This window comes from Globicephala melas, chromosome 11, assembly GCF_963455315.2.
Source record: "Globicephala melas chromosome 11, mGloMel1.2, whole genome shotgun sequence".
In the NCBI taxonomy this organism is placed as follows: domain Eukaryota; kingdom Metazoa; phylum Chordata; class Mammalia; order Artiodactyla; family Delphinidae; genus Globicephala; species Globicephala melas.
The window spans coordinates 31,941,051-31,962,792 of NC_083324.2; the positions used below are offsets into that span (position 1 = coordinate 31,941,051).

The window sequence follows — 21,742 nt, forward strand, 5'->3', positions numbered from 1 at the left end:
CTCATTAATATAAATAAAATAATTCTGGATAATCTGGAAAATATTAAAACTCTGACTTCTGATAATTGGCAGGAGAGTACAATAAGCCTGACTTATTCAAATCCAAACACTATATTCCCTTTGTATTCCTTAGGTATTAACAAGTCATCTAATTTGCATTTTAATTTTTTGTTCTTCCCAAGTGACATAACAGAAAGAAAAAGCAAGTTTGGCAGGAGATCAAGTTACTAAAAGCAGAAGACTTCTCTACAATTAGCACTGATATTCTTAGATTAAACTCATTAGATCATTATAAAACTAACAGAAACAACTAGTATTTTTCAGGTCATGAGATTTTGCTTCTTTAGTTCAAAACTTTTTTCCTAGGCATCCAAATCATATGTGTCTTGGATGGCACCTCAAAACCATTATGGTAAAAACAGAACTCTTCTTTTCCAAATTGTTCTTCCCTTCATTTCTTCCCTTCATCCAGGCTTAAAACCTGGAAGTCATCTTTGTCTCCTTCATCCTTTATGTTGGTCGGTTTCTTCATCCTTTACATCGGTCAGTTGCTAACTAGTCCAGCCAATTTCTTTTTACCTGTTTCTATGATTCATTCTTCTCTCTTCCCTCAGGTTACCACCATGTTCAGACCCTCAATTCATACCTAAACTATAATGGCCTCCTACATGTCCCCCAACAGTCCTGTCTAATTAACCACTACACCAACGACAGTTTAAGACTTAGAAGGGTAGGGCTTCCTAGAGAAATTAGCCCCGATCTGCCTCAACTGAAACCGTAACCCCCACCCCCAGCCTCCCATCAGCCCCAAACAGCCCTGGGAGGCAGCCAGGTTCACAGCCTAGCTGGGCCTACCAAGACTGGCAGAGGTCAGATGGCTCCTCTCTTAAACCAAGTCTCTTCCCAACTACACTGCAGTTAGGACTCACTGGTCCTTCCAGAGTTCTCTGCACCCCGGGTTCTGCCTGCATGTTTGGACTGCATCTACAACTCTGTCTACACTGCTGAGTTCACGTGATTTGATACCCACTACTCAAAGCATAACTGGCAAAACTTGAGAGTTCAGGCTGCCTCACCCCAGACCTACTGAAACGTAATATGCATTTTAACAAGGTCCCCAGGTGATTTGTATGCACATTTCAGTTTTCTGTTATTCTCCAACAAGACCTTTCAATTCTAATTATACAACTAATTTCACAAAATTCCTCAAAATCTGGAAAAATCCTACCTAGCTCAGGTTTCTGCCATCTCCACAGAGTTTTCTCTAAAACTAAAATCCATACTGATCTTAATATTCTGAAATCTTAAGCTTTCAGTCATCACCATACACTTTCAATTTATATGAAATGTTACTTAAAGTTTTAGATTTCTCTTCCCACATACATAAGCTCCTGGAGGGCAGAGGCCATGGCCTATTTTTCTTCTATATCCCCTTTCTCCATGGTGCTCAACATGGTGCTAAACACAAGGTTGATGTCTACTTACATTTGTTGGTTGACTGATTTCAGTACGTTCTGAAATAATTTACTGTTCTAGGAAGACCAGATACTCATTCTATTCATGATATATGAAAGCTGCCCATTCAAGGGCAAATTAAAAGATTACAGAACTTGAGAAAATACAATAAAAGCCATATAAGCCACAGAATTATTCAATTTTGCCATATCTGGATACATAAAATAAAAATATTACCTCTGGGTTTTCACTTAAATATATCTGTTTAGATATGTTATTTATTGTACAGATCCACTGCAAAAGGGAAAATAGAAAAATACGATTAATATTTTTTTCTACAATGCTTCCCTTCTAAAAGAGAATGTTTAATATTTAACTGACATAGAAGTTTCACTAGAAGAAATAACATATAATCTTTCTTATGAGATAAATACCTTCCTATATGCAAAAGCATATATATGTACAACATATGAAGGTATAACAGAACACTGAACAGATTTGTTATTTTTAAATTCCAGATTTATTTCATACAAGGAAATAAAAAATATAGCTATCATGTTAAACTGTAATTTAATAGTCTATATTTATCTTTTTATATCTAATATAAATTTTTTTTATATCTAATATAAATTTTTTTATATCTAATATAAATTATATCTAATCCCCACCAAATAAGACAGTCTGGACTCAGATACCATGATTAATACCAATGTAAAAAAAGTTAAGAGCTAAATATATTCCTTGTGAACGTATTTTACATACTTCCCTTTCAGGTTTATAAATAACACAGAAAACACTCTCTGCCCCACATCCTCTGCTTCACTCTCAAGTATTCCAGTGCCTAAGGAGCCTTACAAAGCTAACCTAATATTCTGTTTGGTAAACCCTGCAAAGAACAGCCATATGTCTGTATTCCTCAGAGACCAGAAGCACGTTTTAATACCTACTCTTTTCCATAAGAAGTAAATAAAAGTTGATCTCTACATAATTTCTAAACTTGTCTTTTACCAGCACAATTATATAATAACAACTTACCTTCCATATTTGGTGAACGACAAGTAAAAATGGAGCCAAAAACAAAAGACTCACGAGGAAGAACAAACACTCCCAAATTTTTGTTTTTCTGTCTTTCATTTCCCCAAGGTTTTAAGCTTTAGTTGCTTCCTGCCATGCTACATCTGCCACTATGTTCTTAATGCAGCAAATACTGTCTCGAGAGTTGGTAAGAGAAGGGAATAGATTAAACTCGCCTCATGATACTAACAGCCTGCCAGAAAGCAGCAGTCACAAGGTCATTTCTGAATTTGAGCTTTTAAAAAGACAGCAAGAAATGATCTCTAAGGTCTCTCCTTATAGGTCCAGTTGTAAAATTCCATGCAAAACTTAAGAATGTTGCTTGAGGACAATAGACTTTTTTGAAAAAAAGATTTGTAATTAACTAGGATTTTCCAAATTTCTATAATGAACACATCAATATGTTTTGTCATCAGAAAAATATCTTAAGATGATGCTGAAGAAATTAAGTAGATAAAATTTTACCTCTTCATGGTCTTTTTTACTCTCTGCTTGCAAAATTGAAGACCTGAAAAAAAAAGAGAAAAAGTTTGACAGTCAACTTTTTTCTAAAGTACTTTTAACATGAGTGAGAAATTTTTATCTTTAAAGATACACATCAGTATGAAACAAACAAAGAGAAAACACATAACCAACCAGTATCTTAAGGAAAGGAGACTATCAGAGGTATCAGGACTCAGATTTTAACAACTCTTGACTTTGTCTATCTATGCCAAGATGTACCAAAAAAGAAATGTGCTGGTTTTCAGAAGGCAGACTACAACAAAGGTACATTGACACTAAGACAATGCATTTCAACTTTCTGACGCTTACCATATATATTTCAAACATAAATCAGTGGTCCTAATAGAAAATACTAATTTTACTTCATTATTTATTATTTTTCCTTGAATATGGTTAAGTAAAACTTTTCAACATATTAATCACTAACATAGGGATATGTAGCTTTTCTATAGATGTTAATATTTAAGAGTTAGAAAAAATTTTTTTTCACTAATTTTGAATCACACCCGGAATGTGAAATGGGAAATCATGTTAAGCATTAGCAAAAAACTGGAAATACAAAAATGTAAATACATCCAGTAACGTTAACAGTTTGGTAATTTTGACAAATGAACAAAGGGACTCCCAACATCCAGTGTGATAAATGACACACAGTAATTGACATTCATTGTTTGTTTATAGAAGGAATATGAAATAAACATTCAGTATTTCCTCAGCTATTTTAAAAATGTACTTAGAATAAAAAATAAAAACTGTAAGGCAGTGACCAAAAAGTTAATTATTGCTTCTGGTTAATGAGATTATAGCTTTTTTTCATACATCTTTTTGTATTGTTCTGTGCTTCTCAAAAATTTGTTTTAAAAGCTGCTCTATGGGATTCTTGTTTAATGCAAAGGTAATAGAAGTTTTAAAATGGCACGTAAACATTAATGGCCTAAATAATTAATTTGATCAGAAATATGTGATTAACATTTAAAAATATTATTATTAGCACCTACTACATGCTAGGCACATTACATATGTTAGATTTCTATTCTACATAACAATTCACAAAATAGAAATGAAGGACCCCCCAACCTCCATTTTACATGTAGAAAACTGAAGCTCAGAGAGGTCAGGTAACTTGTCTAACACTGCAAAGTAGGTAGTGGATCCAGAATTTGAACTTTCTGACCCCAAGGTTGGAGCTCTTTCCACTAGCTTGTGCTGCCTTCCCCATACCATGCTGGATTTTCAGTGACCAGTCTCTTAACATGAAATCCCAGGTCTTTACCACATAAACTTGCTTTGACAACCTCAAAATATTAAGACATCATTTATCTAAGTCAAAAAGGAAAATTCAACTAATTTCTACAAGATTAAAAAGAAAATTATCTTAATACATAATAATTCTAACATGTGTACAATGTCCAAGTGAAAACGAATTATCCTACATTTCAGTAGTTTAAAATATGACAGATTTTTTTTAATAGTAGGGAAAAATACTAACTTTTTGCCATCAAAAGAAGTGATCTGAAAACAGTATCGCCTGTCTTCACAGTCCACAGCCATTACTGAACAGTTGTCTATGTCCATGGCCAGGCCTCCTGCTACGTCCCCACGGGCCTGACTCATTAGGTTTCCACCCTGTGTGAAGTAAAACTGTCTGTCCCAGGTAGATGACACCAAGCCTGTTTTACTAAATGAAGAAAGTACATTCACTCTTTAATAACAACACACCTAAAATCCCATCATCAGCCAGACACAAGATAAAGGTAAAGCACATCACAAAGAACCACCTTGCAAAAAGGCACCAAGGTGCGTAGAAAATATAAACATCAGGTTTTCAGTCTCTAAAATAAATTCACATAAACTGACCCACTTGTGTGATTCTGCATGTATATATTTCCAAAACAAGGCTGGAAATGATCAAATTACAGCTGTTATGATGCTCCATAAAATACAGTCCAACTGTATTTCAAGGGAATAAATTCAAAACAAAAGAATTTATTTTACTGTTAGAGTTAACTTGCTTTATCCCATCTTTAGGTAAAAACTAAAATTTGACTTGATGGTGTAATTACATATATTTTAAAGTATGATAATGATATTTAATAGCATTCACATGTTATGCTAGATTTATTTAAACTCAAATTGGTTTCACTTTTTAAAATAATTCTAAATCATTTGATAAATATCTAAATAGAATTTTACTTTTGAAAATTATTCATGTACCTCATCTGTCAAAAAGTTGGCATAAATACTAATAGTGGTATTAGTAAAAAGTTTCAACATTTAGTAAAATCAGAACAGTTTGGAGATATCATTTATTATATTCACTTGCTATTACCTTAATTGATACACAATATATGAAAATAACAATAGTTTTCTTACTTCCTAGCATTAAGGTATCCAGCCTTTCGGGTTAAGTTTCGATTAACAGGAAATTTTGTGGGATCTGGGTCAGGCACATACAAGGGGTCACTGGCTACTTCCAAATCCTCTATTGTTTGCTGCATGGTCTCTACATCGCTGTCCATTTCCCTGCGAACACTAACAGAGGGAACAGATTATTTACTACCAACTACAACAGACAAAGAACTCCTTACCAATCTTATTTATCTGTATATTTGTTCTGTATATATTTTCCTAAAGAGAACAGCAGTGGCATGGGTGGTTAAAGTGGCGTGTTATAAAGCAGCTTTACATTTTATTGGAAACTTAGATATTTGGGAACAATACCAAATTCCAAAACTAATGAAGCCACACTGAATGACTCATACTTTGGAGGAATTTTCAAACTGCTCTGCCCTGTGCGTTTAAAACAATCATTTTCATCTCCCTCCATATTGCAGATTAACCACATCACTGCTCAGACTTTGAACCTGATTAGAACTACTTTCTCTGTCTCTTTAATCTCTCATGGCTTGCAAAGCAAGATTCATTTAGTACTCTCCCATCCATCCCCTACAATTCAGATAACTGTGAAGATAATTCACTTATGGATAATTATTATGTGTCTGTTGTATTCAGACATAAAACCTAGTCTACAATCAATAAAATACCATCAGATTTGACACTGTTATGAAATTCAGAGTTCAAATTCTGTGGAAAAGATGGTGAGAAAACCAAGAAGCATCCACGAGCCACTCGAGAAACACTCTCACGGCAGGGAAAATAGCCACTCAGAAATTAAGTGGTAAATATTTTTAGATTATGGTATTTAGTTGTTAACTTATCATTCTCATAACTTCATTTTCAATTTTAAGGAAGAAAATACTTACTTCTGTACACTTGTTCCAATATTAGTTAAGAATTCTTCCAGTTGGTCATTGAGATTTTCAGAACCCATCTTAAAGAAACTTATCTGGGGCAAGAGGGTATGGGAATGGGAGGTTGAACAACAGAAACACATACACACAAAATACTTAGAGTGAATCATATAAACAATCACCAAAATACATAGTTAAGTAAAAAACAAAGGATTATTTCCAACTGTGTAAAAATAGGTTGTAGTTTACAATGATTTCTACTGGGCATAGAGCCACTGAAGAAACTACACTTGAATTTCACTGTGCATCATCTTATATATTAACACATGCATATAGTAAGCAAGTTTTTAAAATTGGAAAATATATTTTAAAATATTTCAAGTAAGTCATATGGATAAACTATTTCATGTTTACTACAAAGATAAGTTTTATATCTGAGGAATAATAAGTACTTATATTCAAAGGAATATTCAAATTTCTTTAAACTCTTGCTTTTAGGGGACTGCTATTTCATCTTATGTTACCCAAATTTAATTTTCTAGCCTCCTTCCTGATGTACAACCCTTGGAATACTTTGGAGTTCATCCATTAATTTTAACTCAGGAAGTATGCCAGGAACATGAGACAAGTTCAAACACGTCCATTCTCTTTCAGATCTATTATGAAGCAAGAGTGAGTGGAAGCTTGAGCAATAGGAGTAGCTTTGGAATTCATTTATCTTTCTGTCCCCAGCTGTGATGGGCAAGGTCTAAATACAAGGTAAGTGGTTTCATCTACCCTAAAATATTTGAAATCTTCATTTGCTAGGAAAACCCTTCTCCCTAACTTCCTTAAAACAGCACTCTGACATTTTAAAAAATGCTTTAAAATCACAGACACAAATGAGTATTTGACCTTAGTTTGTAATATCCTTACATTTAACATAAAAATCAAACTTAATATAAAGTTCTTAAGACAGTTATAATCCAGAACACAGTACAATATTCACCTGAGCTTGCATGTACCCAAGTAGAGGTTCTAACAATGCTATTTTCTTTTTGTATTGAAGAGTATTTAATGCACAAAAATAATGCATCATGGTCTGGTGTTGTTTTTTTCTGGAAGTGTAGACATCTTCTGTTACTTCATACTTCACCTTTGAGTGAAAGATTAAAAATACTATTATTTATTTAATTTTGAATTATCTTTAGTAGTGGCTGAGGGGAAGAGACTACCCAAGGAAAAAGGTGCATCACCAGCAATTGTACATAGCTGTCTTATTTTCTGAGATAGAAATCCTGCAGAATATTGGCTAAGATAGTTTTCCTGTTTTACTACCAACCACTTTATTTTTTAAAATGCACATTAAAAGCAGCATTCTACACATAGCTATGAACTATAGTAACTATAGTAGCTATAGTAACTAAACTAAACATGGCAGATAAGGTCTACCACATGGAGGAAAAGCAGACAACAGTCTGGTATTAGCTTAGTCATTAATCTTTGACCTTTTTCAGTTCACAGCATACCACTTGCCTCCTAGTTCTCTGGTTCTCTCCCTACTGCTCCTCTTTTCTTGTACTTGTTTTCCTTCACCCACACTTAAACTATGTCCCTTGAGTTCTTGTATTCAGACAACAAATATTTATTGAGCACCTGTTACGTAACATACATTTTCTCTTCTCTTTTCCTGCTTTTCCTGCTTAAGGTACTTAAAGTGTAACCTTTCCCAACTTACCAATCAAAGATATACTGTCCTCTCTCTGCTCTCCCAGCATTTTGTTAAGACTTCTTTACTGCACTTAACTCAGTGATAATTCAGTGTTCTCTTCATCCTTGTATTCTGGCAGCTGTTCTAGTCACATGCCTTCATACAGGAAGCCTTTGATAGATGTGGATTATCCACTCCTTGAGGGCAGAGGTGGAGCCTACTCACATTGTTCCCCCATAGTACCCAACATGTAGTAGGTGCTCAATAAATTTTTCAAATAAATTGAATTAGTGGAAGAATGTATTTAAAAATACCTGGAACAGCCAGAAGCAATGTAAAAACAAAGTTCATACTTAGAGCCTTAACTGCTTCTCTATGGCAAAGTAACAAAGTAATGTAGATCTAAAAATGTATGTATTTTATAAATATTTGCACCATCAAGTAATCAGTGAAAGCAGATCTTTGTACTGAATTTGTGAGAGAAACATTCCCTTTTTGGGTCACAGTGGCTGTTGGATAGTAATCATACCCAACTGTGGATTCCCAGAGTGGTCACTGTGTCCCTACCAGCAGCCGCAGCCAAGGCTGCAGACGCCAATTCCTGGGCACAGAGACCACCTCACTCACAAGCATCTAGAGGAGGCCTACTCTAATCAAGCCTTGGACTAGGCACTGAGAGAGAAATGATCTTAAGGAGCATCTAGATGAACTTGTTAATACTCTGTTCTTTGTTCTTTACTCAAACGCATTTCTCTTCAAATGTAGTATAATATTTCTGAATTTCACTCCTTGAAGAAGCATAAAATATATATATATATATATATATATATATATATATATATATTCCCCGTAAATGAGGAGGTCTTCAAAACAGAATTTCATTCAATTATGTATGTAACAATTCAACTTTTTAACCACTGTATATCAGAACACACTTTTGAATACATATATAAAACAAATGCAGTGTTATCAAAATACAAAGCAAAAGGAGGCAATGTTACACCTGGGCATCAATTACATTTTTGGAATAGTTATGTTTACTTATAAAACTCTATCAACAGAAAAATATTTTGTTTAAAAAGACAATTATTAATTGTCTGATAATTAACAATTAACAGAAAGGCTTTGAAATAACTAGAAGGAAAGAATAAACTAAGGGCAATACAGCAAAGCACACAAAGCAACTGCTGGCTACCACTTTTAAACTGAAGAAAGGAGACCACCTAATGAAACAGTTGTTAATTGTGATACTGAAGGAGTAATATGTATCACACCTTGTCGTTTTCTCTTTTTTTTGACAATCTGCTATATCTGTTAATTGCAGCATCATGATCTGGAAAACAGAAATGACTATTAACAAATATACAACAGTACTTTGCAAAACTTATAAGTGCTTTAACGGTTTTCACATGTGCATCTTTCAACAAATGTACTAAAGCAAAATAAGAATTCCCTACTATGTGATCACTCCACCCAAATGTCCCCCACAGCCAAATTTCCCCCTAAAGTATGTTTCTGTTTATTAAATTGGTAAAAACATTTAATTCCAAGGAAACAGTAGTCCACTAAAAGTTTTTTGAAGTATTTTTTAGTACAGAAATAGCAAATGCTCATTAAAGAAAATATGGAATAGACAGGAAAATGAGGAAGGGAAAATATACTGCCTTCTTAGGTATTACGAAGATAACAAACCACAAGATTTAACTTCCTTTAAAATATTTCTTCTAGCATAAATAGTGCAACTTAAATAACAAGGATTTAAATAATATTCACTTAAACTTTTAATTAGGTTCATTCTTTTCAATTATTACATAAAATCTGGCCACAGATTTGTATTGATAAAGAAATGCATCAATACAAGAAATAAATGTACAAAGTATTCAGAGCTTACCATTACTAGCAATCTGAAACACTTCCTTTAATGTCAATATTTCTGGAAAAGTTCAAGAATAATTTCAGTTTAGTATATTTATGAACTATCTTAAATTTTGTTTAGAAAACAGTAACTGCCATTTAAGCTACTATTAAAACTCCAAATATTTCAAAGTTCAACGTTTAAAGTGAAAAAGTTATTGTGTTTCAACTAGCCTAACATTTACTATCATTAACAACAGTTACACCACCAGAAATTGTACCTGCCGCAAATTGTAATATGACCCAAAAACAAAATTTTAAAACCATTGAGGGCTTCCTTGGGGGCGCAGTGGTTAAGAATCCGCCTGCCAATGCAGGGGACACAGGTTCGAGCCCTGGTCTGGGAAGATCCCACATGCCGCGGAGCAACTAAGCCTGTGGGCCACAACTACTGAGCCTGCGCTCTAGAGCCCGCAAGCCACAGCTACTGAGCCCATGCACCACAACTACTGAAGCCCGCGCGCCTAGAGCCCGTGCTCTGCAACAAAAGAGAAGCCTGTGCACCGCAACGAAGAGTAGCCCCTGCTCACCGCAACTAGAGAAAGCCTGCACACAGCAACGAAGACCCAACACAGTCAAAAATAAATACATAATATAAGTAAATTTAAAATAAAAAAAAAACACTGCAAATTCTAAGATATACAAATGTTCTGATTTAGTACCAGAATCCAACCAATTGATTTTTTGATACTGACTCTAATAAGTTCAAATGCTGAATGATAAAAAGAACATTTTATTGACAAGATTATGATATTCAGTTCCCTTAGATGGAGAAAAGAGGTCTTGTCTCTTGACCTTGGAACGGATTATTCTTGAAGAGTACCAAGACAAATATTAATTCTATCTCTAAAATACATTTGTCTTTATTCCATGTATAATTTAAATAGTTTATCATCCACTAATACATTAGTACAATGTTTTTACTCTATCTATACATACTTTGTAAATAAGTCTGTATGATTGTCTGAGATTGTAAATTTTAAGAAAGCAGAGCCAAGTCTATAAACGCTCTCATTTTATCACGTAATAATCCTAAATGGGAAAAAAAGAAAGCCACCACAAGCTACTGAGACATGGGTTGTTAGATGGACCAGCCCCTACCTCCCACCACTCCAGCCCACTAACACGCCTCATCTCCTGCGCCACTGTCCCAGTTCAGGCCCTGGTCACACCTCACTGGAGTCTCACAACTTCCTGGTCCATTCTCCTAGCATCAAATCCATCCTCCAAAAACAAAGGTATACTTCTTAAAGACCTCCATTGTCTTCTCTTTGCTTATAAACTCAAGTCCAACATCTTTAGCATGATCTAATCCCAATTAATCTATTTCTAGAGTTGTCTCCCGCCATCCCCCAACACATCCAACATTGCAGCCACACTCAGTTTCTCAAAACAACACATGCATTTCTACGCATAACTCTGTGCTTTCTGGTCCCTCCAGTAGAACAGTGACTCTCTTCTCCTGGCAAATTCTTCTTCCTTGCTCAGTGCTCATGGCACGTCCGTGAGGGAGCCTTTCTGACACCCTCCTCTGAGCCCCCACAGCACCTTGCTCATCCCTAATTATAAGAGTACCAGAATTATCTGTTTACCCATCTCCTTCTCTGGGCTTTCTCAAGGGATGTGACATCTTATTCATATAAGTACTCCTCAGTATCTAGCTTAACATCTAGCAGGAGCTCCTGTAAATGTTTAGCAACCAATTAAAGTAAAAGTGACACTTGCTACAGTCAGAAATGGTTAAGGTATAGAGTATTACACATTTTACAAGCAGTGATCTTCCGACAGCTAATGAAAGTAAACATAAGCTTGACTTCAATACCTTTCAGATCTCTTTCTTTAAACTGGGTAATGGGGAACATCATGGCATCAGCAAGCTGTGTTGAAAGTACCGCATGACAAGAGCTAAGCTGGTAAAAGAAAGACCAAAAAGGCCAAATAACTACAGAGACAATCAACCAGCATTATGGAAACTGAACAAAACCTAGTAAAAAGGTGTTGGTATAGGGATTCCCTGGCAGTCCAGCGGTTAAGACTCTGTGCTTCCATGGCAGGGGGCACAGGTTCGATCCCTAGTTGGGGAACTAAGATCCTGCATGTCAAGTGGTGCGGCCAAAAAGTTAAAAAAGGTACTGATACATTTACATAAGGGAACCCTAAAATTATGTGATGTTATCACATAATTAGGTGACAGTCAAAAAAATTCCATTTAAAATTCTCAGAAGAAAACGTGATAACCTTGAATTTAGCAATGGTTTCTAAGATATGACACCAAAAGCACAAGCAACCAAAGAAAATATAAACTGGACTTCATCAGAATTGAAAACTTTTGTGCATCAAAGGATACTATCAAGAAAATAAAAAGACAACCCACAGAAGGGGAGAAAATATTTACCAATCACATAACTGATAAGGGACTTGTATACTTTAGAATAAAGAACTCTTAAACTCAGTACTAAAAGACAACCCAATTAAAAATTGGGCAGGGAATTCCCTGGTGGGCCAGTGATTAGGACTCCTTGCTCTCACTGCCTAGGGCCTGGGTTCAATCCCTGGTCGGGGAACTGGGATCCCACAAGCCATGAGGCGCGGCCAAAAAAAGTAAAGTAAAATAAACATGAAAAAATAAACATAATTTTTTTAAATGGGCAAAGGTCTGAATAGATACTTTTCAAATATATACAAATGGTCAATAAGCATAGGAAAAAATGCTCAACATCATTAGCCTTCAGGAAAATGCATATCAAAACTACAATGAGGGGACTTCCCTGGTGGTGCAGTGGTTGAGAGTCCGCCTGCTGATGCAGCGGACACGGGTTCGTGCCCCGGTCTGGGAAGATCCCACATTCCGCAGAGCGGCTAGGCCCGTGAGCCATGGCCGCTGAGCCTGCGCGTCCAGAGCCTGTGCTCCTCAATGGGAGAGGCCACAGCAGTGAGAGGCCCGAGTACCGCAAAAAAAAAAAAAAAAAAAAAAAAACTACAATGAGATTCCACTTCATACCCACTTAGATGGCTATAGCAAAAAAAATTAATGAAAATAACAAGTGTTGATAAGGATGTGGAGAAATTGGAACACTCCTACATTACTGGCAGAAATGTAAAATTGTGCAAGGGCTGTGGAAACAGTTTGGCAGTTTCTCAAAAAGCTAAACATAAAATTATTATATGATCCAGCAATTCCCCCTCCTGGGTATATACCCCAAAAAACTGAAAACTGGCGTTTGAAAAAACAAAAACAAAAACAAAAAACTTGTACATGAATGCTCACAGCAGCACTGTTCACATTAGCCAAAAGATGGAAAACAACCCAAATCAAATGTCTGTCAACTAATGAATGGATAAATAAAATGTGGTATACATACAATGGAATTTTATTCAGCAAAACAAAATAAAAACAAAAAATGAAATTCTGATTCTTTCTACAACATGAATGAACCCTGACAACATTATGCCAAGTGAAAGAAGACAGACGCAAAAATCCACAAATTGTATGAGTCCATTTGTATGAAATATCCAAAACAGGCAAATCCATACAGACAGAAAGCAGATTTATGGTTGCCAGGAGCTGAGGGGAGGGAGGCAGTGACTACTTAATAGGCACCTAGTAGGTTTCCTTTGGGATGATGATGAAAATGTTCTGGAACATCAGTGGTGGTTGTACAACATTGTGAATGTGCGAAATGTCATTAATGGTAAATTTTATGTATATTTTACCACAATAAAAAATTCCATTTCCTATAAATATTTCTTTAAATTGATCTCCTGTGACAATATTTTGCTATGATGAGTTATTAAAGTATTTCTAAAAACTACTTTTCCAGTTAAGAGACTAGAAAAGACAGAACTACCTAATGGCTCATCTGAAAAGAAGAGCTTTCACTGCAGTAGTACAAAGTAGTTATGGATGGATTCTCCGAACATTTCTCACCACCTTGCTTCCTCTTGGCTTCGAGGTCTTAATGATTTGTTCTGCTGACTGGTAGAGAAATTAATGGTTGGTATTGGTTGTTTGGGAAGCAAGGATTAATGAAATGAATGGTAAAATACTGCTCAATGTAAAACACGGAGAAACCATAAAGAGCCCAGCTATGGCTAACAGCTTAACTCTTCTCTCCCTGCCTACATCAGACTACACAATTAAAGGCTGAATGGTACATGAAAATAGAGACGGCACATCTATATGCTTATTCCTTGAAAACAATTTGCTTTAATCAGACAAAGATAGTGTTGTTTCTACAAGACAGCCACCAAGATTTGGAAATAAGGCCTTCTTTAAATAGTAATCTTTTATCATTGAGATTTACTCATAAAATCCTAATAATAAAACTTCCCAATAAAAGCTAAACAACTTCAGTAACTTAATTATAAGATCACTTATCCAAGCAAAATAAAATAAGCATTTACCTCATCTATAACTTTTGAAAACTGTTGCAAAGTAGAACTCATAACTTCATCATCACCCCCCAGTGGAAAACGCTGAAAAGTGAGAAACAGAGATGAGGTAAAGGTCCAATGCTGTATGTCTTTTGTGAGTGACATTATAATTTTTAAATAACTTCAGAAAACTTCTAAAATTTTGAATAAGCTCTAAAAACATCGTTTTAATAAAATAATGTAATTCATATAAGTAGTACACATTAATTAAAATGTTTGCTAAGTGACCAATCAACATGGTGTACAGGAATGCACACCATACTAGAAGTTCAAAGATTTAAAATTAGCTCCAATTTCTCTACTAGCCAGCTGTGTAACCTTGAGCAAGCCTCAGTTTCTTCATTTGAAAAAAGAGAGGTAAATTAGATAACCTCTGTGTCTAACATTAACTCATTAAAATTAGATATAAGTGCATAATGGAATTTCAACGGCATATCAAAATTACCTTCTGTGAATCCCAAAAGGCTTAGGATTATTGATAAGAAATTCTGTTTATCTATACAGATACTGTATCACTGCATATTTTAAATTATACTTTTAAAACTTTCATATATAGTACCTGTTTTTCATATTCTTTTAAAAGTTTTGAAGTCAGGTGTGTTGCTGCACTTAATTCGTTCTACGAGAAAAGATGAGCATTCAAATTAACACAGTAGTACAGATTAAGAAAAAAGTTTTAATTGAAGATTCCTATGCCACTTTTATTTATCACTTAACATAAATATTGTACAACATGTTCTCAAAACCCCTCATTAAGCCATTGGAAAGGGAACTACCACTAAGCACTTTAAAGGGAAACTCAAACCACGAAATAGACACCATCAAGGAATTCAGCAGTGTCCCAGGTGTGTGCTTTTTCTTTTTAGCTAATAAAAACGAATAGTTAAAGCTTTAAAGCTAGAAGTAAACTGTACAAAATGTTAGCCAGAATCTTCAGAGAGTCTACATTGATAACTGATTATCCCTCTCTCTAGATGCTGATACTAGACCATGAGAAGCATTTAATAACATACAACCATATGACCTAGTCATACCATATAGCAATGTAGCCATATGAAGGAAATACTTTTTTTAATTTAAAGGTTTTTTTTCAGTGATGAATATAATGACACATGTAATGTTTCTTTTACATATTAATCTGTGTGGTCAGAAATCAAATTCTTGAGCAACCTATCACTAAGAAAAATAAATAAGTAACTATTACAGTAACTGTAAAGTACATAATGAAAATTTGAGTCCAGAAAGAAGAGAAATTGAGAAGGGGCAAAAAAGAAACTTGTACACTTAATTAATCCCAAAGAGTTTATCATAGAACCCAGGTTGCTGTTAAGGCTTATAATTAAGTTACATAAACAGAGCCTCAAATCTTATGCCTGTTCAACCAAAATAATCTAGTCATATCCTTTTAAAATTCATCTCCTAGTACCCCAGAGCTATATCTACTCTATAGATAGAGCTATATCTACTAGAGCTATATCTATTACCTTCTAACTAGATAGAGGCTAGCTACTTACAAATCCTCTGCTCAAAAAGGAGAAGTATCCCATAAGATTAAAAGCGTGATTAGGGAAAATACTGGTGACAATACAGGGTTTTAAGTCAAATCTTATGCAAAGATCACTATCAATGAGTTTCACTAAGAAAGTCCTTACTATGTTTGGGGAAAAGGAGCAGATGCTTCAATCTTCATCACTTTTGTAGTGCTACAAACTATACACTAGTAATTGAAATGTAAGCTCTGTAATACAAACTACTTAATGTTCATTCATCCATTCAACAAATGTTTATTACTTATGCACCCTGGACAGGGCTAGGCACCAGTAAATAAGACAGACACTATCTCTGTCCTCACGGGCTTAAAGATTTATTTTACAAATGCACTGAGTCAGCCTTTAGTTCTTTACCTGTGCATCATAAATCCGATGCATAGCTTGATACAACTGGTTCATATAGTTGGAAATAGCTGTAGCATCTTCTTCAAATACACCCAGTAAAGACCTTGTCTGTATAAAATAAAAGCAGTAAGTTTATGTTAACGATTATATAAATCAAGTGGAAATCTTTTTTTCCTAAAAGATGCAAAAATCACAGGATATCAGAACTCTAACAATTCTGAGTTTTGATCTATTTTCTCTCTCTTGATAGTAATGCCAAGATGCTAGGGTTCTTTATTCTCAATTTCACTTCATTAAAACAGATAGATTTTCCAACTGTGTTATATAAACCTTAGAAGGAACAACAAAGGTATATTTTTATGAATTAAAAAGTCTGTAATTAAGAACAAATCTACAGAATCAGTCAAGGCTATATTAACAGTATTCTATGTATAAATATTTTAAATATCTTTTTTCAGGATAACTTAGTATGATTATTTCCCTCTCTCTCTCTCTCTTTTTTTTTTTTTTTGGCTGTGTTGGGTCTTCATTGCTGCCCAGCGGCTTTCTCTAGTTGCAGCAAGCAGGGGCTACTCTTCGTTGCGGTGCATGGGCTTCTCATTGCAGTGGCTTCTCTTGTTGCGAAGCACAGGCTCTAGGCACGCGGCCTTCAGTAGTTGCGGCACGTGGGCCCAGCAGTTGTGGTGCACGGGCTTAGTTGCTCCACAGCATGTGGGACCTTTCCGGACCAGGGATTGAACCCGTGTCCCCTGCATTGGTAGGCGGATTCTTAACCACTGCGCCACCAGGGAAGTCCCTGGTTATTTCTCTTTCTCCATAGTCTCTTCTAGTAGTGCCAACCCCCTCCCCATCATAATCCAAAATAACACCATAGTACCCCTTCCCCTCCCCAACATGGCCTGTAAAATGCTAACTAGGTTTTTTCTGAGTGCAGAATTTGGAATCATTTTCCTACTTCTTTATACATTTCTATGTTGTTAGGCTTTTTTTTTTTCCCCCACAATGAGCATAAGCATGTAAAAATTACCTTCACTTTAAGAGTAAAAACTTGTCAGTCAGTAAATGTTAAGACTGTCAATAAAAAGGATCAGAGATAAGGAAACTCAGCATAAAGGCAAAGTATGTTCACCTTTTTATATCCCAAAGGCAGGATAAGAATTAAATTCCAACAATTATTGAGATAACTACAGCTTAAAATCTAAAAGATGACCTTGTACTTTTATTCTACAAATAGTTAATTTATACCTCAGCCTTAGAAGCTGGTTTCTAAAAATCAACTTATTCCTTAGCTTCCTACTTTCAGAAGAGAAAGCTAAGTCACTATGGTTGTTTTAAAAAGCAGCGCAAAATCATTATGCCAGTATATGAAGTCCAAGTTATCTCAATCCTCTACTTCCCAATGCCCCAGAAATTTAGATCTGGCAGAATCTTTTTATTTTTTAGCTCTAGTGCCCTACTGCCATTCCCCAAGTGCTATTTTAAGATGTAAAAAAGAAAGCATCATGAAATCTTGTTTCGCTAGTGCCATTCTTAAGAAAAGTGTGCCACTTACATTTTTTTTCTTCAAAAATTAGCATTCTAATTCAAGGAATAACACATTTATGCAAAAATGTGTAGTGGACTTATATTAAAAAGATGTTCTTAGCCTCAAACAGGGTTGAAACAGCTTTCTTATGTAAAGCTAATAAGATTGAGTTCAACACTGTATAATGACTGTTTAAAGTTAGCAGCTTACAAAAATGCAATCAATATGGTACCATTTCATTGAATCTATGACGGCATCCACTGTGAGCTGTGCCAGTTTAATATACTACTGTCACAAACAAAACAATGCTGGCAATTAAGCTATGAATTCAGGTTTTCTAATGTCTTGAAGTTTTTACTTTATATTTATGGAAACAGATCTTTGACAGAATTTTTTATATAACTCTCATATAAACACAAAAAAGAAAACACAAGTTGCACAAGTTTAATATAACCCTAAAATTTCAACTCTTGTGGGTAATTTTTTGACATAAGAGACACCGCTAGCCATGTTTTCACATCCAGTATTATTCTGTGCCACGAGCAGGTGACAAATATTTCTCAGAAGTGCTCCACTTTTATCTCCAATATTTTCTTCCAAATTATTGATACCCAGTCAGCAAGTTTTGATGGCAGCACTTGCTTCATGTTACTAGCTGTCAAACAAATATTTTCAGACAAAAACAAGACTGATAATCCTTCAAGTGGCTGTGAATTGATTTGTTGGCTGAACATTAAAAGGCTGCACTTAGCCACTCATGTCACTAGGAGAAATAACCAAGTGTGTACATTTGCAGGCAATTACAAGTAAAACAACATCAACTGTAAGGGGCATCTCAATATAAGAGATGTCAAAATGTGAATTTAAAAAAAGTACATCTCATAATCTTTGAGTATTTCATATTATGCCAAAGAGAAAAGCCTCCATTTGGGATTGGAGTTTGCCTTCACAGTTCTAGCTTAGATGGATCATTGATAAGATTGTTATCTACATATAAAATCAATTATGTTTTTAAAGATCATATCTTTTCTTACTAAATAGAAAGTTTAATTTTGTTTCTGATTTTCAAAACAATATATAAGCATTGATAAGGCATCTAGTATAGTCTTAAGATTTCCTACTTCAACATGGTATCTTTTGCAGAATGGTATGGTTTGTGCAAGATAATTCTAAAGATGTTTATGTGCAATCAGCTGGATTTGGACTTGCAAATATACTCCTATTTTAATACTTCGCTACTTTAAATTAAAACTAAAAAAGGATAATTGTAATTCAGCGTAGTCCTTCAAGACTCCCAGGCTCTAACTTTTTTACACAGCAACTGGCAGGCCATTTTTGACTAGGATTAAATAATCTAATAAAAACATCTCTATCAGGAGCTTTAGAAGTTTTCCTCCTCTTTGTTACTCAACTTCTTGGACTCTATCCTAGATAAATAGTCCAGATGAGAACAAAAATTGATGCCCAAAAGCATTAATCTTAGCACTATATATAACAGCAAAACTTGGGAAAAACTCTAAAAGTCCAACAACAGGACAACTATATTAAGTGAGTCAAGGAAATGTGCAACCTTTGAATTTTTTATTCAGTATGTAATAACGTGTGAAGGTACGTAAGCTACAATGTGTAGTTAAAGCCAAATAAAAATCGTTATGCACAATATAATCTCAATCACATTAGAATGTGTAAGAGAAAAAAACTAGAAAAAAGAAAGCAAACTGTTAACAGAGTTTGCTGCTGGGCGCACGACAGGTAACTGTGTGCTTTCTGTATCTTCCAATTTTTCTGAAGCAAACAACTATTACTTTTATAATCAAGTACAAAGATTAAAACATTCACTATCTATAACAGCTGAAGTTCAGAGAAGTTAAGTGACTTGCCCTAAAGTAGAAGGTACTAAGCGGCAGTAATGACTAAAACCCTTATATCCTGAATCCCCAATCCAGGGCTTTCCATCTTGCCACAGGTTTTCCCCAAGAATTGCTTCTCAGTGTCTTACCCTTCTAAATCCCAGTTGTCCCAATTAATCTTCCCAAGTAAACATTAACTAGTTCAAATTTACTACTTCTAGAAATTGAAAGACTATCAACGTGGCTATTTCATTAAAAATTACCATAAAACTAATACTAATACAGCACATTCTTGTAAAAAAAGAAGCTCAAGTTGTAAACTAATTGTGTGAAAAGTCCAAGAAATTAGATGAGTCAAGAGATTATACCCTCCTAAGTCATGGCTAGGGCACTGTGTAACCCATTCTGAGCAGTGTGTAGTCTTTATGAGCTATAAAAGCGAGCCCAGGTATGAGAAGAAAGGTAAGGCACCTGTTGAGTCTTATAAAATAAAAAAGTAAAATGACAAAAGTACACCTGAGCAATACATCCCACAAAATTTTTGCTAAACATCTGAAACAAATGTAGCTTATGACTTTATACTACAGAAATCGTTAAGCATTTGAACTGGCTATTCTGGCAGTCAAAATAAGCCAAGAAGTCAGTTTCTCTTTGTGTCAATACAGGCTGATAAGAGTACATTACCAGCAGGAACTGGCCTGTGAAGATAACTTTCAGCGTGAAAAAAAACAAACCAATTCCACAATCAGAGCCCAACTTCAACTTGGCAATCAAAATTGGCACCACATCCATGGCAGACATATCATACAGTAAAGGGGGATCTAGCCCCTCCCTTCTGTTCATTTGGAGTCATATTAAACCGTCAAGACACATGAAATATGTGCAGTTGTAGTTCTAAATGAACATTTCAGAAAATTTTCTTCATTCTAAGTGGTAGCCAACCAGCAACACCGTCTGAAATCCCTTATTGTGTAAGAGACAGACCTAGGGATGAAGTTTCTCAACGCAAGTTACAGCGCCTACCAACATGGTTTTTAACATCGCTGATTTCATTCTTCAGTACTGAAAACATCAGTAATGGTTACGTGTTCCTGGACTATCTTAAGCTAGAGCAACCACACTAGCATCATCCCCAACGCACAAAACACAGGGCTTTTATTTTGATGAGTTCACTAAAGCCAAGTCTGCAACGAGGGCGCAGCAGTCGTGGAGCCGCGAAGGCGCCGTCCTCCACTCGGCGTGCATGGTCCGAGTGACAGCGGCTACACTCACGGCCACGACACTCGGCCGAGAGGCTCCGGGACCCTTGACGGGCTTCGCCGAGGACTCTACGCACGGGCATATCAACAGCCTTTCAGCATCTCCCCCCCCAAAATTATCCATTTCCTTCCCTAGCTTGGTCAGAAATCATTAAGTCTACGGGGTCTTTTCTCCTTCTGCATTCTCTCCGAAGAGGTTTTCGAAGAGAAAATTCCAGGTTCGGGATTTACCACCTCACATCACGGCGATTATAAAGCATCTTTTGTCAAATACAAGGGAGCCCCGCGCGCGTATGTGACCGCCGGGCCCACGAGCCAAGGCGGCCGCGGCTCTGTCGCAGCCTGCCGACGTCCCAGACCCCGCGCGCGGCTCTCGGCCCAGCGGAGCAGGCCCACGCGGGCCTCGGTAGGGCGGCCCGGCCTCCGCGATCGGGGCGCCGCCCGCTACCGGCGGGGGCACTTGGGGGCGGCGCCCACCTAGGCCAGGGCTGGCACCTGCGGCCGCGGCGGCGCCAGGCCTGGGGTCGGCCAGCCCCGCTCCTTCCCTCGCAGCCCGCCGCCGCCCGCACCTTACCTGCGGGCTGTCCTCCAGCGTCTCCTCGATGGGCAGCTTGTCGATCCCCGGCATCGTGGCGGAGGGAGGGCCGCAGCAAAAGACGAGGCGGCGGCCGCCCACAGCTCCCGCGCCCGCCCGCCTGCAGCAGCTGACCCCAACCCGCCCTCTCTCGATGGGTCTGGCACCCTCGCCGGGCGCCAAGGGGCTGCGCTGCCGCGCGGGAAATCCCGCCCCCTTGGCCTGACTGCTCCGCCTCCCGGCGCGCTCATTGGCTCGCGGTGACGCCCGTCATCGCGACGGGGCTGGCCCGGAGGTTCCTTCACTGCTCGCGGCTT

At 36.6% G+C, this 21,742-nt stretch overlaps 1 protein-coding gene across 4 annotated transcripts in view; it reads right to left on the minus strand.

The window, feature by feature from the left end:
• The window catches only part of APPL1 (adaptor protein, phosphotyrosine interacting with PH domain and leucine zipper 1), a 34,857-nt gene extending 13,250 nt beyond the window's left edge, over window positions 1-21,607 (minus strand). For all 4 annotated transcript variants that reach the window (XR_009565903.1, XR_009565902.1, XM_030867477.2 and 1 more), the window contains exons 1-13: window positions 21,426-21,607; window positions 16,227-16,325; window positions 14,882-14,941; window positions 14,293-14,364; window positions 11,711-11,798; window positions 9,866-9,907; window positions 9,249-9,307; window positions 7,273-7,419; window positions 6,297-6,379; window positions 5,407-5,565; window positions 4,523-4,711; window positions 2,995-3,037; window positions 1,693-1,749 (exon numbers count right to left, since the gene is read on the minus strand). Coding sequence is in view for 2 of the 4 variants with exons in the window: in XM_030867477.2 (XP_030723337.1) it covers window positions 1,693-1,749; window positions 2,995-3,037; window positions 4,523-4,711; window positions 5,407-5,565; window positions 6,297-6,379; window positions 7,273-7,419; window positions 9,249-9,307; window positions 9,866-9,907; window positions 11,711-11,798; window positions 14,293-14,364; window positions 14,882-14,941; window positions 16,227-16,325; window positions 21,426-21,479 (1,152 nt within the window). In the remaining 2 variants the exon portion in view is untranslated. The remainder of the gene's footprint in view (window positions 1-1,692; window positions 1,750-2,994; window positions 3,038-4,522; window positions 4,712-5,406; window positions 5,566-6,296; window positions 6,380-7,272; window positions 7,420-9,248; window positions 9,308-9,865; window positions 9,908-11,710; window positions 11,799-14,292; window positions 14,365-14,881; window positions 14,942-16,226; window positions 16,326-21,425) is intronic.
• Window positions 21,608-21,742: the final 135 nt, after the last annotated feature.